Source organism: Odontesthes bonariensis, chromosome 7 (genome assembly GCF_027942865.1).
Source record: "Odontesthes bonariensis isolate fOdoBon6 chromosome 7, fOdoBon6.hap1, whole genome shotgun sequence".
Classification (NCBI taxonomy): Eukaryota; Metazoa; Chordata; class Actinopteri; order Atheriniformes; family Atherinopsidae; genus Odontesthes; species Odontesthes bonariensis.
This window is the reverse complement of record NC_134512.1, coordinates 28,383,770-28,399,243: the sequence shown is the minus strand read 5'-3', so window position 1 is coordinate 28,399,243 and position 15,474 is coordinate 28,383,770. Positions and strand designations below refer to the sequence as shown.

The 15,474-nt window shown below is 37.7% G+C and overlaps 1 protein-coding gene across 4 annotated transcripts; it reads left to right on the top strand.

Moving 5' to 3' along the window:
* Window positions 1–351: 351 nt before the first annotated feature.
* Window positions 352–9,410, top strand: alkbh3 (alkB homolog 3, alpha-ketoglutarate dependent dioxygenase). 4 transcript variants are annotated; one of them, XM_075470438.1, is made up of 10 exons: window positions 352–457; window positions 1,120–1,194; window positions 1,402–1,511; window positions 1,607–1,641; window positions 1,780–1,827; window positions 3,009–3,112; window positions 4,607–4,695; window positions 4,927–5,136; window positions 6,295–6,393; window positions 8,665–9,410. In XM_075470438.1, exons 2-10 carry the CDS (start codon window positions 1,125–1,127, stop codon window positions 8,788–8,790), a joined length of 891 nt encoding a protein of 296 aa, XP_075326553.1. In that variant the 5' UTR covers window positions 352–457; window positions 1,120–1,124; the 3' UTR covers window positions 8,791–9,410. The 4 variants fall into 4 exon arrangements, with proteins under 4 accessions (XP_075326553.1, XP_075326552.1, XP_075326551.1 ...); XM_075470437.1 differs by having other exon boundaries at window positions 1,399–1,511; XM_075470436.1 differs by having other exon boundaries at window positions 1,120–1,203.
* The last annotated feature ends 6,064 nt before the right edge of the window (window positions 9,411–15,474 follow it).

The following is a 15,474-nucleotide window of genomic DNA, read 5'->3' as shown; positions in this document are numbered from 1 at the left end:
ACCTGATTGCACCTTACATTCTTTTGGGGGGTTTAACTTGATATGTGGATTGTATGTGTGTAATTAAAATTTCAATTTCTAACAAATTTGGAAGTGCAGCAGTTGAAATAAAATACAAAATTTCACACTTAATTGTGAGCAAAAGAAGTAAAGTAACAAAATATGAAACTCAGCTAAGTTTAAAAATGACTACTTCATTTTTAATGGTTTAGAAAACAGACTATATATGACGTATAGAAACAGTTTTCTGTTGATAAATTCCATGTACAGTTCAAGGTCTAGAAGTGTCGATACAGGGCAACAACTTCCCGGAACCATAGTCTCACAGCGCAATAGTGGGTAGGACTTGTTTTTCTGTAGCACACTAGTTATGGCTTCTCAAAAAGAAGGCGCTCCAGTTTATGTAAAGTTGCTTCTTTCCACTTAGGTCTGTCGTGGCGTTTTAGCAGTGTTTTCGGTAAGTAATGAAAATTTTTGTTCAGTTTCGTCACACTTGTAGTTGTGATAAATTCTTACCTCCATAAAGTGTTTATGATTGTATCTGTGTGTAGATTTACACCTTCGATTGACGCAAGGTTACTTATAGCCATTTGTACCTTTTCAGTTAGACTTGCTAGTTAATTAGTTCAAATACCCGGAGAGAACCCACGCATGCAAACTCCAAGACATAATGTTAAAAATGTGAAAAGCACAAAAGCCAAATTAAAGCCCTCGCAGTATACAAAGTCGAACAAAAAAAAAACCCTTATTGAAAGCCTTAAGACTCTGAAAAGCATACATAGCCATGATTAAATCATATTAAGCATCATGATTGATATTAAGAGCAGGATGTTACAACCAAAAATAAACTCGGCACATAGCACACTCAGTCACATTAAGTAGAAATACTGTATGTGCAATTATTTGTACAATTGTCAGTTTTCGCTTCCCTTTTTGCTAACCCGCTTTCCTCCACACCAGAGGAAAGAAACGCATATTCTCGCAGGGAGCCATGCACTATATAAATGGGGAATGTGTTTTCGGGGAGATTCAGCTGGATTTGTGTGCTGTTGACTGTCTTACGATGTAGCATTTGTTTTATTCTTGATGGTCCACTGCTGCTTGTTTCTAACATCACAGATCTGATGATGTCAGATAAGCGTCAACGTGCGAGAGTCCAGGGCTCCTGGGCCAAACAACTGCCAAAACACCCAGGTCCAACAGGTCATTTAAGCTGTAATTCACACTGTGAATCACCAATTATCACCAAATTAGAATGCTATTTAGATATTTACTCATTCATTGGCTGGATGCTAATCTAATACTGAGCATCAATTGGAAAACACGTTTAATTGAGTCCTACAAACCTGCGTAATAACAATGAAATGTTCTGAAATGAAACGTTCTTTATTTTCTTAGCAGGTGCAGTACCAAACATCATTCAACCCAAAAATGCCAACACAGCCTCTGCTTCTTGGGGATTTGGCAACCAGAAGACATCTACAGATTTTGAGTTTCACCAGCCCACCAAGGTAAACAGTAGAACATTTAATTCTTAGGAAATTTTTATTTTGCATCATTATAAAAAAAACCAGTATTCTCAGGATTTGTATTTCATTCATTGCAGCCTGTCAGAGACGTTCCAACAGAGAAGGTGATAGAGTAAGTTATACAATACAAACTTCTCTAGAAATCTTCAGAAAAGATATTTCTGTGTTTTACCATGTCTGCTTTTTGTAGTGTAAACTGATTTATTAGTACACAAAGGTTGACAAACATGCACAATTTTGCTCTTAACAGGCAGGCAGGTGATTACGAGATCAGCCATGGGCCATCAGGGGTGTCCCGGTGAGTCCAGTTCGGTGAAGATCAAATCCTTTGATGAGTTAAATCAAATGGAAAGATGAGACTTAGCAGTGCTTGTATTCATACTGGAATAGCATAGCAGCAAACCAGCATGTTTCCTCGAGATGAAACCATTTTGTAGTTGAGTTTTAATTCCAGCAGATGGCAGTGATTACACAAGCAATGAGCTCCTATGTTCCCTGCTCAGTCACACAGGAGAGAGTCTTGTTTTTAAAGATGATCTAGTTTTTTTTCCTATTGCGTCTAGTTCTATAATATTTGTTGGATTTTTTTCAAATTTATTTTTTTGCATTAATTACCATCGATTGACACAAAAACACTTTGATCAGAAAATACATTTTGATAGTAAAACAAAAACTAAGCCAAAATGAAGAAGCAGTGTGTGTGTGTGTGTGTGTGTGTGTGTGTGTGGGGGGGGGGGGGGGGGGGGGGGGGGGTAATTGCACCCTTACAGATCCCTCAGACGACATGTCGAAGAGTTCTCAAGCAAGGCTTAAATGTTAAAGTTCATGACAGTAGACTTAGAAAGAGACTGAACAAGTGTGACCTGTTTGATGGGGTTGCAGGAGAAAGCCGCTTCTCTTTAAAAAGAACATGGCAGCACAGCTTAGGTTTGCAAAGCTGCATCTGAACAAACCACAAGAGTCCTGGAACAATGTCCTCTGGACAGACCAGACCAAAGTTGAGATGTCTGGTCATAATTCACAGCAGCACGTTTGGTGGAAACCAAACACAGCATCTGAATCTGCAAGCCACTGAGTCATGGGGTGTACTTAGTTTTTTACATGCTACTTTTACATTTTGACTTCGTTTTTGATAATAATGGCACAGTGTAATATATCATATGTGGTTACTCATCTGAGGTTGTATTTATCTGATTTCAAGATCTGCTAAGGATCGACTGTTTTTCTTTAATATCCTGTTGTGTTAAACATTATAATTTACAGTACATTTCTGAACTGACCATTTATTTATTGTTATGCTTTTCTTATGAGCAAGATTTGGGTGTCTACATATTTTATCTAATTATACAACCTCTGGTTTTGTATGATTATGATTATGTATATGATAACTCAAATTAGGCATGAATATCGAATATATCTGACTTACTTTAATGGACTGCTTAGTATGTCTTTGTGTTTCATGTCTTTTCATCCATCCAGACTGCGTCTGCAGCCTGGGTTTCTTCCCAGAGAAGAGGCTGACTGGATGTTCAGTAAGCTGCTAGTAGAGCTGCCTTGGTCCCAGAAGACCAACTACAGACAGGGTGGGCACCAGAGTCTTAACAATAAGCCATGTACAAGGGGTGTAACGTAAACTTGTGTATAAACCATTAGGTGAAGAATTTCCCGACTGTAGCAGGTTTACTGTAATGACCCTGTTTACTCATGTAAGAAGTAAAGCTGTAAATTAAATTAAATTTTGTGGATTTGTAGTTGTTTTGCACAGGAGCCATTTATTTTTTTTTTATTGATTTGTAGAAGTCGGTACACTATATTTTGAGAAACTTTCCAAATGATTCCAAAGCAACTGAAGCCGTACTCATTGCACCTTGGGAATTTATACGTCGGCTTTACTTTGCAAACCCTTGGCACTGTCAGTTTAAAGGAAGGAAAAATCACACATTGTGCTCAGAGTGGATGCAGTGAGCATGTTTAGATGAAGCCACACTTTGTCTCGGATTTCGCCTTTTCTCTCAGCTGGCTCTCGTCCATCTTGTGTGCTATTCTGCGACAGCTCCGTAGCTGATAAACAGCATGATGTAGACAAGGGGCTACAATTTCTAATCACTGCCCACAGACAGGTTATGTAATACTTTCCTCATCATTCCTCTGAGTTTGTCAACAAAGTCACGTGACATATGGGTGAAAGAAAAGCTGGGGAAGAGGTGGAAAACAAACTTAAACTCTTCAACTTGTTCCCTGTTCCACATCATTTATCTTGCCTTGCTTAAAAAGACCCTTTTAATACAATGACTCAGTTTTTCCAACCACTTGGTCTCAGGGCTCTAAACTCATTGGTTTATGGTTTTGTAAACCTTTTCCATGTGATGACATATTTTTATGGAGAGAGTAAAGCTTTTGAGAGTTGATAAAGGACCACACGTCTTTAGAAATACTAGCTCCACAAGCCCAGAATAATTCAGCCCTATTATAGGTGATGGCCAGTCAAACTATTTGCTTTGGTTTCACTGTGTTCCCACCCCAGAGGGCTGACCAAAATACTCCAATGGCTGAGAATTGTTTCTTGGAAATGAGACAGTTGTTGCCACAGTAAGAGAGATAGACCCAGACAAACAGAGGAACAGAGATAGAGCGAAATTCAATTTGGATGTTTATGTTACCTTCTGCTAGAAGTAGACTACTGACAAAACAAGTGATTATTGGATCTGTGTTCACACTTGGAAGGAAAACATTGAGGACAAATTTGTCAGTTTTCTGCCCAGAACTGACCACCGTTTAGTTACAGCTGCAATATAGTGACTGATGCTTGCTTTCCTTTTGACAGGAAACTACTGTTGTTCTGTGATAAATTTACCAGGAATGAAATGAAAGCAAGCGTGTATGAACTTTTTCCAACAAAGTTTTATTGTGGTGATTAGACTATAAGTCTTAGGTATTCAAAAACCAGAGATTTGGTCCTGATAAATACAGCAAGTTTTTTCTGATATCAAACAAGAAACTTTTGGGAAATCTGTAGATTATTATTATTTTTTTTTTTTAATATTTTGTGTGTTTGTTGGTGTGGGTTTTTGGTCTAGATGAGGCATATGAAGAGCCCAGGCTGACCTGCTGGTACGGGGAGTTGCCATACACGTATGCTCGCTCCACTATGCCTGCCAACGCACAGGTTAGATAACTGCAACATGACTCAAAGCAGCATATTGTCACACAGCATCTTCCACCCATGTTTATTTTACATAGTGTTTTTCCTTTTCTTTGTTTCATAATTATTATTTTTTTTAATGTTTTTTTTTCTTTTTGATCTTTTTTGAGATTTTTTTCTTTCATTTATATCTCTTCAATTTACATTAATTCCTGGATTTGGTTCTTTTCCTTGTTTTTTTTGTTTCCCTCATAGTGGCATGAATTGCTGTTAACAGTCCGCGCGGCAGTGGAGCAGATGAGCGGATGCACCTTCAACTCCCTGCTGTGTAACTTGTATCGCGACGGGCACGACAGCATCGGCTGGCACAGTGACGATGAGGCCTCCTTGGGTGCCAAACCAACCATTGCCTCCCTCAGTCTGGGTGACACCAGAGTGTTCAGCCTGCGCAAGCAGCCTCCGCCAGTGAGATGATGGCTGAGTGCCAAAACTAGTTTACCTGTCTCTGTTCTTTGTGGCTACAGTGCAGTCCAACAACACTGTAAACTAAATAAGCAGAAGATACTTTAACTACCGTAAATTCCGGACTATAAGCCGCTACTTTTTTCCCAGGCTTTGAGCACTGTGGCTTAAAATACGGTGTGGCTAATATTTGTTTTTTGTTTTTGTTTTTTTTCATGCCACCAGAAACATTTTGCCTCATAACATTAGACCAATAAATTTAACGAATAGTTCACAGTGGTCCAATAAAATTGCAGATAAATCAAACACACTTGCACTACTAAATTATTGTAAATCAGTCATTTGTACTCACCCTCAATATGGAAAACAAATTAAAGGCGATCAATCTGGCTGAACAAGATGAAGATTTTTTTTTTACCAGCCGTGTTACAGGTACTGTTCGAAAAAAAAAAAAAAAAAAAAGTGCATTTGTGCATTACCGATGGATATTTAAATTAAAACCATCAGTGTTACAGGCGCTGTTTGGGTCCGGTGTGGCCTATATAAGTACAAAATGGATTTTCTTTTTAAATATTAGAGGGTGCGGCTTATATTCAGGTGCGCTCTATAGTCCGGAATTTACGGTATATTATGCCTCTGAATACTTTATGTCAGAATATCTCTGTATTACCTTTCTCATCGTCTCTATAGTTCCCGATCCTTTCCGTGTGGTTTTAACTTTGAAATAAGCAAGGCTTTCCTTTATGTTTTTCTTCTTTTAGGCTGAAATCCTGTTTTCTTTTAAATAGGGTCATATTGTATTCCCTCAGACACTCTATCTGATGTTATTCTGTTTGTGTTAACCTAGATTGTTAAAAAAAAAAAAAAAAAAAAGAGTTTGCACACAGTCAGGGAAGCTATCTCCTACTTTCACTACACATCACTATTTGTCAACTACTATTCAAATCTTAATACAAATTAAAGTGAGGCTGTGGCATGTTTTTAGTTTCAGAGAAATATTTGAAGGCGCAAGCGTGTACATGAGATGTTTTTGTATTTAATTGTGATCTCGTTAAAGGATTGGCTTTTCTTACTGTATTTTTAGGATTGTTTGTATCTAGCCCAATAAGCTGTTTTGTGTATTGTCAGAGTACAGCTTAACAAGTTGGTGTGCTTTACCAGGAGGAGAACGGCGACTACACTTACGTGGAGCGGATTCGGGTTCCGTTGAGTCATGGGACGCTTCTGCTGATGGAAGGAGCCACGCAGGATGATTGGCAGGTATGTTTCAACATTCATATCCAGTGCAAATGGCCATAAAGGCAGAACACCACGCATTAACAATACCATCCCATGAATAAAGCTCGCTTGTCATAATTTCAATAACACACAAACATTCTTCAATATGGGAAAATATAAAAAATACTTTTTTTTTTCCCCAAAAACACTCAGGATATGTATAACTACTTCAAGCTTCGAACAACTCTTGTGTTATTAGGAGCCAAATTACACCATAAAAGTAATTGTATCTCATTATTATGTTCCAGTTACAGATAAGATATACCCCAATGAGTTGCAGAACAGAACAGATCGTATACTTAATAGAACTACTGACAGTTTTATCATTATTTTTCTTTTTTGTATCACTGTTACATCAGTAGTTGTTTTAAGCCTTCTTTTAGTTGTGACATTTACCCGGGAAAAAAAAAAGTGCTCTCAACTGTACTTGATGGTTATTAAATGGTCATCTTCACACAAACAGTAACCACATGTAAATTTGAGGCAAAAAAAATCTAATTTCACCTGTGTGATATGAGTGTTTGTGCTTCTCACTAACACACTTAAAGAGGATAGCTGCAATTACAGAAAAACTGTGTTTATATGAGTGGAGAGGCGTGAGTTTGTTGAAAATAATTGGGTCACGTTCAGAGATGTGACTATTTTCTATTAGTCATTTGAATTTTATTTTGACAAAAACCTCATCCGTTGGAAGGGCAGACAAAAGCTTAATTTATCTAAAAAAACAAGTCATACTATTAAAGATAACTCGCTTTAACAAGAAGGGCACACGATGCTTAACCAAACTGCTGTGCAAAAGAACAACATTAGTTGTCATTAAAAAAAAAACACGTTCTAAAGTAGGTTTATTTCACTGAGTTTAGAAGCAAAAACTTGACATTATAACATGATCTTATACTCAGTCATGTTTGAAACTAAACTCTTTAGAACTACATCGAAAGTCGGCATTTGATGGAGTCATTTGCACATTAATTCTAATCTAAATTGTATTTGACTGATCTAAATTAGTGCCATCTGTTCACAAAAAATGGGGGTGTTAAATGATGAAACAACGTCATTCACCCAAACTAGATTGGCCCATAAGTAGAGCCTTGTGGAACTCCATCTAATGTTGCTCTTAAAGTGATGAGCATCAATCAGTCTGTGCTCTTAATTTATTTACCATTCGTGTATATCACAATCCGCAAATATCTGAAATGATTTACCAGAGCTGGCATCCTCCTTCAAATCCGCTATTTTCACATTCTAAAATGCAAGTGAAGTTGCAGAATGACAGACTAAAGGGCGGAGGAATAAAGCAGGAGAGAAATGAGGAGACAGTGAAAGAGGTTAGAGCTTAGAAGGAAAACAGGATAAGGTCACAGGTGTTTTATGATGACACCTCCCCGAGTATCTCAGCAAAGGTTTCATTGTGCTCTTAAGACTTCTCCAGTGATAGAAGATCAGTCGAGCCATTAATCCTCTCTCTGTTATTGCAAGTCAGCCTAACAAAACAATCTGGCTCGGGCAGAGAGAGTTTGAAAATGAATCCTAAATATTTAACAGAAACTATCAGTCCTGATCATTAAAAGACATTAATTTCTTTGAAAATCGATTAATGGTGATTTTTGAAAATAATGTGGTTAAGCAAACTTTTCACCTCCTTTTTAGATTTAGTTGATGGAGGAGAGCGTGTGTGTGTGTGTGTGTGTGTGTGTGTGTGTGTGTGCGTGTGTGCGTGTGTGCGTGTGTGTGTGTGTGTGTGTGTGTGTGTGTGTGTGTGTGTGTGTGTGTGTGTTTTACCCATAAGAACCCAGACCCATTTTTCCACATAGATCATATTTCTGTAAAAAAAAAAAAAAGATTAAATCATTTGTTACAGCTGTGTCACCAAGGGTCCTTATGAGTTTAGGGCTGTAGAAGTCATTATTCTTCTATAAAAAAGGTTCAGACATGAACAAACTGAACTTGACTAAGTTGTGCCAAATGGTTAGAAAATAAAGGTTTTATTTTAATTTTATTCTTTAGTAAAAAATGTACTCGTTATCACGTAAAATGGTCATTTTTTGTTGATAGATTGTTGCTTGTAAATAACATAAATACAATTTTTAATAATTAAAAAAGGTCCCATTTAATTAGCTTATTCTTAGTATCTTATCTGTAATTGTTGAGTGTTGCCCAGTTGGCCATTATAACTTTGTCTTTTAGCAAGACTCTAAGCCTCCACCATCTTGGTAAAAGACCAACATGTACCTCTCTCTCTATCCTCACCAGCATCAAGTGGCTAAAGAGTACCATGACAGGGGCCCACGCATCAACTTGACCTTCAGAACCATCCACCCGGAGCCTGAAGGCCACAGGCCAGGCACTAAGATGCGATTCGCAGGCAAACAACCATAGATTACCTCATAGTCACGTACTGAAGGCGGAGGAGACTGTGTTCAGTGGGTCTGCGGTTGTACAAACACTAATATGAAACACACCGAGGCAAGTTGATCGATAAAGACATTTTGCGGGGGGGAGACGACATCATTATCCCTCTTATTCTGCTTGCAAATAATTCCAGCTGTTTTAAAGAAATCAAACAAACACATCAGTAAGTCAGTCTACAGTTTAAATACCAGCTGCCTCAGTGTTTTCAAAGAAGCTAAGCAGAAGAAGTTTCCATTGTGAACTTTGGATCATACGCTCTAACTGTCATGTTAATTTAATTTATTCAGCACAGACAGTTGTTTGTCACATCATTTAAGTTATGTCTTCAACTTGGCTCTTTATATCTAAAATCTGAGGATTCACTTTCATTTGTGGTGCTTTTTCCAGAGCCGGCTATAAAACCCTGGCAGGGTTAATTTTTCTTTTTGAATAAAATTTGTTTTTACTGTCCTTTTAAAGAGAGGGTTATTCTAGCAGCATAGAGAGAAACGTTCACTCAAAGGTAGAGAAAAGGTACTAAGACTTGCATCACTATTTTTTTTTTTTTTTTTTTTTGCTTGATGAATAATTATAAAATACTTTTTTTTGCAAAATAATTCTGCCTGCTGAGTTCATTTGTATCATTTGATTACCTCTTTCCTTGGAACATGTTTACCATATTATTCAAAGGACTATTTAGTTGTTTATTTTTCCCCATTATATCCTTAACTTTTGGGTTATATCTGAAAATATTGAGAAGTTTAAGACAGAAGATTTAACAACCAGGAAAAGAAATGGTTAAATTGAAGACAGCATCCGGTGATAAGGTGTTGCTAATGACATGTTTAGGAGTCATGTAGCAAAAATAATCTACATTTCATTTTGATAAATCAAACATACAGGGTGTCTGTTTCTACATGCTTTGTGTTGAGAAAACTGATGATGGCCTTGTTCACTTACCTGCTCTATGTCCAAAGACAAACATTCACCATTTCCCATGCAAAGAACCTGTCCTGTATTATTTTTAACTGGGAGGCAAGTAAAACATACCTGTGCCTCGTCTGCTGCAACTATTGATTCTACTCCTTCCTTTAGGCTATTATTTTTAAGCCCTTCGGCATGGCCCAGATCCCCTCCAAATGTCTGAGTGACATCTATATCTTATGATACGTAACAATTGAAAGCAACTTTTTTTGACAGGATTTGTCCTTGAAGGGTAAAAATTCCACCTGGGACAAGCAGGTTCAAATATAGCTGGATTTGGTAAGAAGTTTGTCATGTAAATAGACTGATATCTGAGTGTGCTGTTTGCAAAATACAGTGAACAGAAAGCAAATGTGCTCCACAACGTCTGAGATTTGGGAAATGATGTAGCCTTTGTTGTGAGCACACTGAAAAGATGTTATAAGTTGGTAAATGGAAAGTTCTTTGGCCCCTTATTGTGTGTTGTTTTTTAAATAACTTTTTTTTAAACTTAGGATATTGTATAAAAGGTGACAAAAAAATTAGACTTAAGTTCATATGCAGATCATTTAACCCTATACAACCCCACAAAGAATAGAATAGAAATATACTTTATTCATGGGGGAAATTAAAAAAAGATGTTCGTTTTCACAAAGAGGCTGACATGTTGAAACTGCAAATGTTTATTTATTTTTTTTAAAATAGGGTTCCATTTTGGGGATATGCCAGCAACTTGTTTGAAAAAAGTTAAGATAGTGGCACATTTACAACTGTGAAAGGAGACCTGCAACGCCCTCCTAACTGGTCTCCCAGCCTGTGCAACCTCTGCAGATGGTCCAGAACGCGGCGGCGCATCACCCCTCTGTTCGTTGAGCTCCACTGGCTAACTCTTAAGTTGGAGTATGCAAAGTCCATGCTTTTCCAAAAACTTTCAGACTTTGATTCATCCTCTCTCAAGACAGTTCTCTTCTTTGCCTCAGTTTACCTCAAATTACCCCAGGTTCTCAGAAAGATGCCTTTCAGTAGAGGTTCTGGGTTCAACTTTCCATTTATCACAGCCTGGTTCAAAGCCATAACAACCAGGAGAGGCAAACACGAGTTGGAATCTTAAAAAACAAAATTATTCTTACAGTCTAACAGTTAGTATGTCAGCATAGGGATATTTGACTGTGTATGTAGTGAGTAAAGCGAACATGCTGCATCTACCCCAGAGTGTGGAGACAGACAGACATTTCGTGTCCTGGGAGAAGGGTCGCCACACTTTGTGCCATAGAGCTTTAACTGTGTTACTGACTGGGGTTTTCAGAAGGGATAATGAGTACCAGTACAGAATGGTGTCTGTTTTTAATGCTGTGACATCACAGCCATTCAACATTACTTTTCAGACATCACTTTCAAGCCAGGACTGATGTGCCTCTGTTCCACATCAGTGTCAAGTGTAGCTCTGTTCACACACGCCTTTCAAGCCGGGACTGATGCTCCTTAGTTTAGCATCAGCCCATGTGTAAAAGTACAGAGGCAGAATGGGGAATCACAGTTGTCCCTGCCTCTGATGTTCCTCTGAGCAGCAAAGGACCTCCCACAGAGGTGAAATGGTAATTGTGTGTAAAGCAGAACATGCAACCCGAGCTGTCGTCACGAGGCCAGCTTGCTGTGAGTAAATGCACACTGATGACATGCTAGCCTGAGCATTCCCTCTTTACTAAAGAGCAATAGCAGCGCTTTAACGAGGATGCCTCTTTTTATTTAGATGAGGTGAAAACAATGTGTGAGAAGAGGTAAAGATTTTAAACTTTTTTGCCGTGTACAGAGCTTTCTCTGGATTCACAAAATCGTTTAATGACATATATGCTGTAAATGATGAAGGTGATTATTAGATTGAGAAAAACTATTCTTAAAGCGTCCATTGAGTGTCTCACAGAGTAACATTGCCCTCCCCGTCTTGACCTGTGAAAGATGTGACCTCCCTGGAAGGGTCTCTTTTATAACCAATGTTATCCTCCAATTATATCTATCAGTTGTGACATGTTCCACAAGATTTATTTATCTATTTTTTAAATGTTTTTTCTACCCTTGTTCAGTTTTTTTTTTGGTTTATTTTGGAAGTTGTTTCCGGTTTCTAAATGAGCACTCTTCAAAAAGTAAGAAGACAAAAATAATTTTTACATCAATATGACACGGCATTGTCACACGGATTTTAGATTCATTCATTGATTTATTCATCAACTTTGGCTCAAATTCAGTATAAAAGAATGATACCAAAACATTGTGGTAAAAATAAGATAGAAAACAAACCTTAACCTCCAGTGGGGATGACTCATTTGATCAGTTGTAAAGGCACTGGGTGATTCCTGGTGATACATAATATGTGTATATATTTAGACATTGGGTCTCTGGCTCAGATTCAGTCATACCATTTGATCTCTATGTGCTTTATAAATAGCTGTTTTTTGTGGTGTGAATTACATAAGCAATGCAAAGCAAAATCAAAAAGAAGAAGTTTATAGCAAGGTGGGGTATAACTGAAAGGAAAAGATTCTTCAGATATTGAAACTTTATTTGAGAGTTGCATGGTATTATCTCTGAGTGGAGAACTGGCAAGAAAGAGGCTGTCCTGTAGTTCCAATGTCGTCTGTACCCACAGTGGTCGCAGCCAAGACTGGTGCACAAAGAACCAAGAATGGATAAAGTAGGATAGACCAAAGAGTAAACATCATTCCATGGTTATGTAATCAGGTTGCAACGCACAAAGTGGAATGTCTGTTTATGTCGCTCACGTTAAAACAGTGATTTTAATGTACTGTTTTGGTTTTTTTAAAAAAAGAAGGTTGCACTCTGTCTTATTCAGACACCAACTCTACATTTTTCACTTCTCTAAAGACTAAAACAAAAACTCTCACCCTTCAAAAATATAATATACAGTGCACACACAGTCTATCGTGTTATACTTTGGAAAGAAGGTGCCATTAATGTAAATTATTGCTGTTCTTTAACTGTCAGTGGATAATGTTTGTTTTACTGTCCTCAGTGGCCAGTTAGTGGCTTGCATTGAGTGTATTTTTTACCTTTTTTGGCCAACATGGACAAACGGTGACATCAGTCCTTGCCTTCATTGATGGCCAAGGTCGCAGGTCAGAGCTGTATTTGTTTAATCTACTAGCCAATGGAGGCACAGGAGAATAAGGGGGATGTAAATTTAATTTCCTTTTCTGACTCATCTCACTCATGCCATACTTTGATCCACTGGTGATTCTAAGTTTTAAATATAATTATTTAATTAATTAATTTATTTTCAGAACTCCTATTGTTAATTTCCTAGATCACAAACCTTTTCTTCATACCTTTTTGTAAGTATTGAAAAAAAACTCCTGTGGCAAATCAGTGTAAATGGGTAGATTTTTAAAGATTCCTTTTGGGATTTGTGAGTGCTAAGGGGACTGACTTAATGAGTGGGGACCCACTGTGAAGGCAGCAAATTTTATAATTGGTCCCAGAACTTTTGTTGTAGCATCAAAGGTGAGAAATGTGCCACGCTGTGCAAAACTTTTACCTGCAGCTTCATGTGCACAGGGGTACAGACTGGGACAATTTGTACAAGACAAGAACATGATTTACTAGGAAACAAATCTGGGCTGAACATTGGATTTAATTATGGCACAGTGCCTTAATGTTCCAGAGAACAGAATCTGTGCATTTCCGGTGGCAAATTTTGCACCTGTTGCTCCCTGATCACTGATTGTTCTGGTTGCTTTAAAGACTCACAATCATAGCAATTACAGAAACACAGGGAGAAAAAGATGTGGTAGAATATGGTAATCCCATTTTTTACATCTACACATATTTTACCCATCAGTACTCATCCATCCTCGTGACTTCTGCTAATCATTTATTTATTTTTATTTTATTTTATTTTTTCATAAGTTACCTATGACTGATTTAACATTTTCAATTTAAGTTGCGGGCTGCACTGTTAATGGTAAGCACCATCATCTCACAGCAAGAAGGTTCCAGGTTTAATTTCCAGCTGGGACTTTTCTGTGTGGAGTTTCCATGTTCTCCACGTATATCTGTGGGTTCTCTCTGTCTTCCTCCCACCATCCAAAAACATGCATGTTAGGTTAATCAGTTGCTCTATATTGTCCCTAGGAGTGAGTGTGAGCTTGTATGGTTGTGTGTCTCGTTTCTCTCTGTTTGGCCCTGTGGTTGCCTGTCCAATGACTGCTGGAATGGGCTCCAGCCCCCCTGCAAACCTAGATTGGATAAAGTTGAATTAATTTAAGTTGCATACTGTTCAAAACACATACACAAATTTAGCATGACCTTGATGACTGTAGTGTAAACATAATGCTGAAAATTTTTGGGGGAGGTTTTCCTGTACACTCCAAGGTCTGACTAGGTATTTTTGGCACTTCTACACTTCCTGGAAAGGAGCACAAATTTGTCATGATGTCCAGCGAACTAGCTTCCCAGCAGTCCTGGGTTAACCACTGTTTGCTTATTGCAGATTCTGACACTTTACACTCCTTTTCACACTCTTTTTAGCCACTGGATGAATCACATTCAATTAGGCCTCATCCCAGTGACTTTCCTGTCCATGGTGTTTACTGTGGCCGCCTACATTCCCGCCACCATTTTCAGATGAGCAGGTGATCAATAAATTGTTGAGCCTTATATGATTTTAATGCTTAAAATGTTGAGGCATGTTATAATTATCTTTTCCATCTGCTTTCTGAAATTAACCCAGCATGGAATATATAACCATGCACACAGATGCCGCAGTTACATAATGTTGTAATGAGGAAAAAAAAAAACAGACTTGTATAATGAATATTTGGTAATGCCTAACAACTGTGCCTTTAGTAAAGCCTTGCTGCTGTGGATTATAAAAACCAGCAATGCTGTCCGTTTGTATTTGCAGTTGAGCGTGCTTTCTTGGCCCACCATGACCTTTGATGTCAAGAGATCTTTAATGCCATTTTCACATTTTCTCTGTTATAACTTGTTACAGTGACACGGGAGACAAGAGACCTCAAAAGTCTCAACTTAGACTTGTCATCATGATGCTGCCCTTTCAAAACATATTTCAGTTTGCTAGTATAACTGTTTTTTTTTTTTTGTTTGTTTGTTTAAAGGATCACAATGTGAAATCTACAAACTCCATTTCCAAAAAGCTGGGAGGTTTTATGAAATGCAGTAAGAACTTACATCTGAAATGTATTTTGTTTGAACCTGATTTAACAGACACAAAGTCCAAAGACATATATTTTGTATGCATTGAACAACTTAATTGTATTTAGAAATTTCATAACACCAACTTCCAAAAATAGTTTAAAGAGGGACATGCTTACCATGGCATTACATTATTTTACTTTTGATTAAACATTTTAGTTGTATGGGAATTAAGTATGCTAATTATTGGGATTTTGCGAGGAATCTGTGTCCATTCTTGCTGAAAACAAGATCTTAGCAACAGTCTATGGTTGTTGTCATCTTGCTACTCCTTCTCATAATGTTCCATACATTTTCAGTAGGTGACAGATCTGTGGTGCAGGCAAGCCATTTAAGTACACACATTCGGTGTCTATGAAGGCACAATGTTTTAAGTGGTGCAGAACAAAGTCTGACATTATCCAGCTGAAATAACTATGTTAAAAGATGTCTCTCTGATGGAAGCATTTGTCTTTCCAAAATCTCAATATACACCTCCGC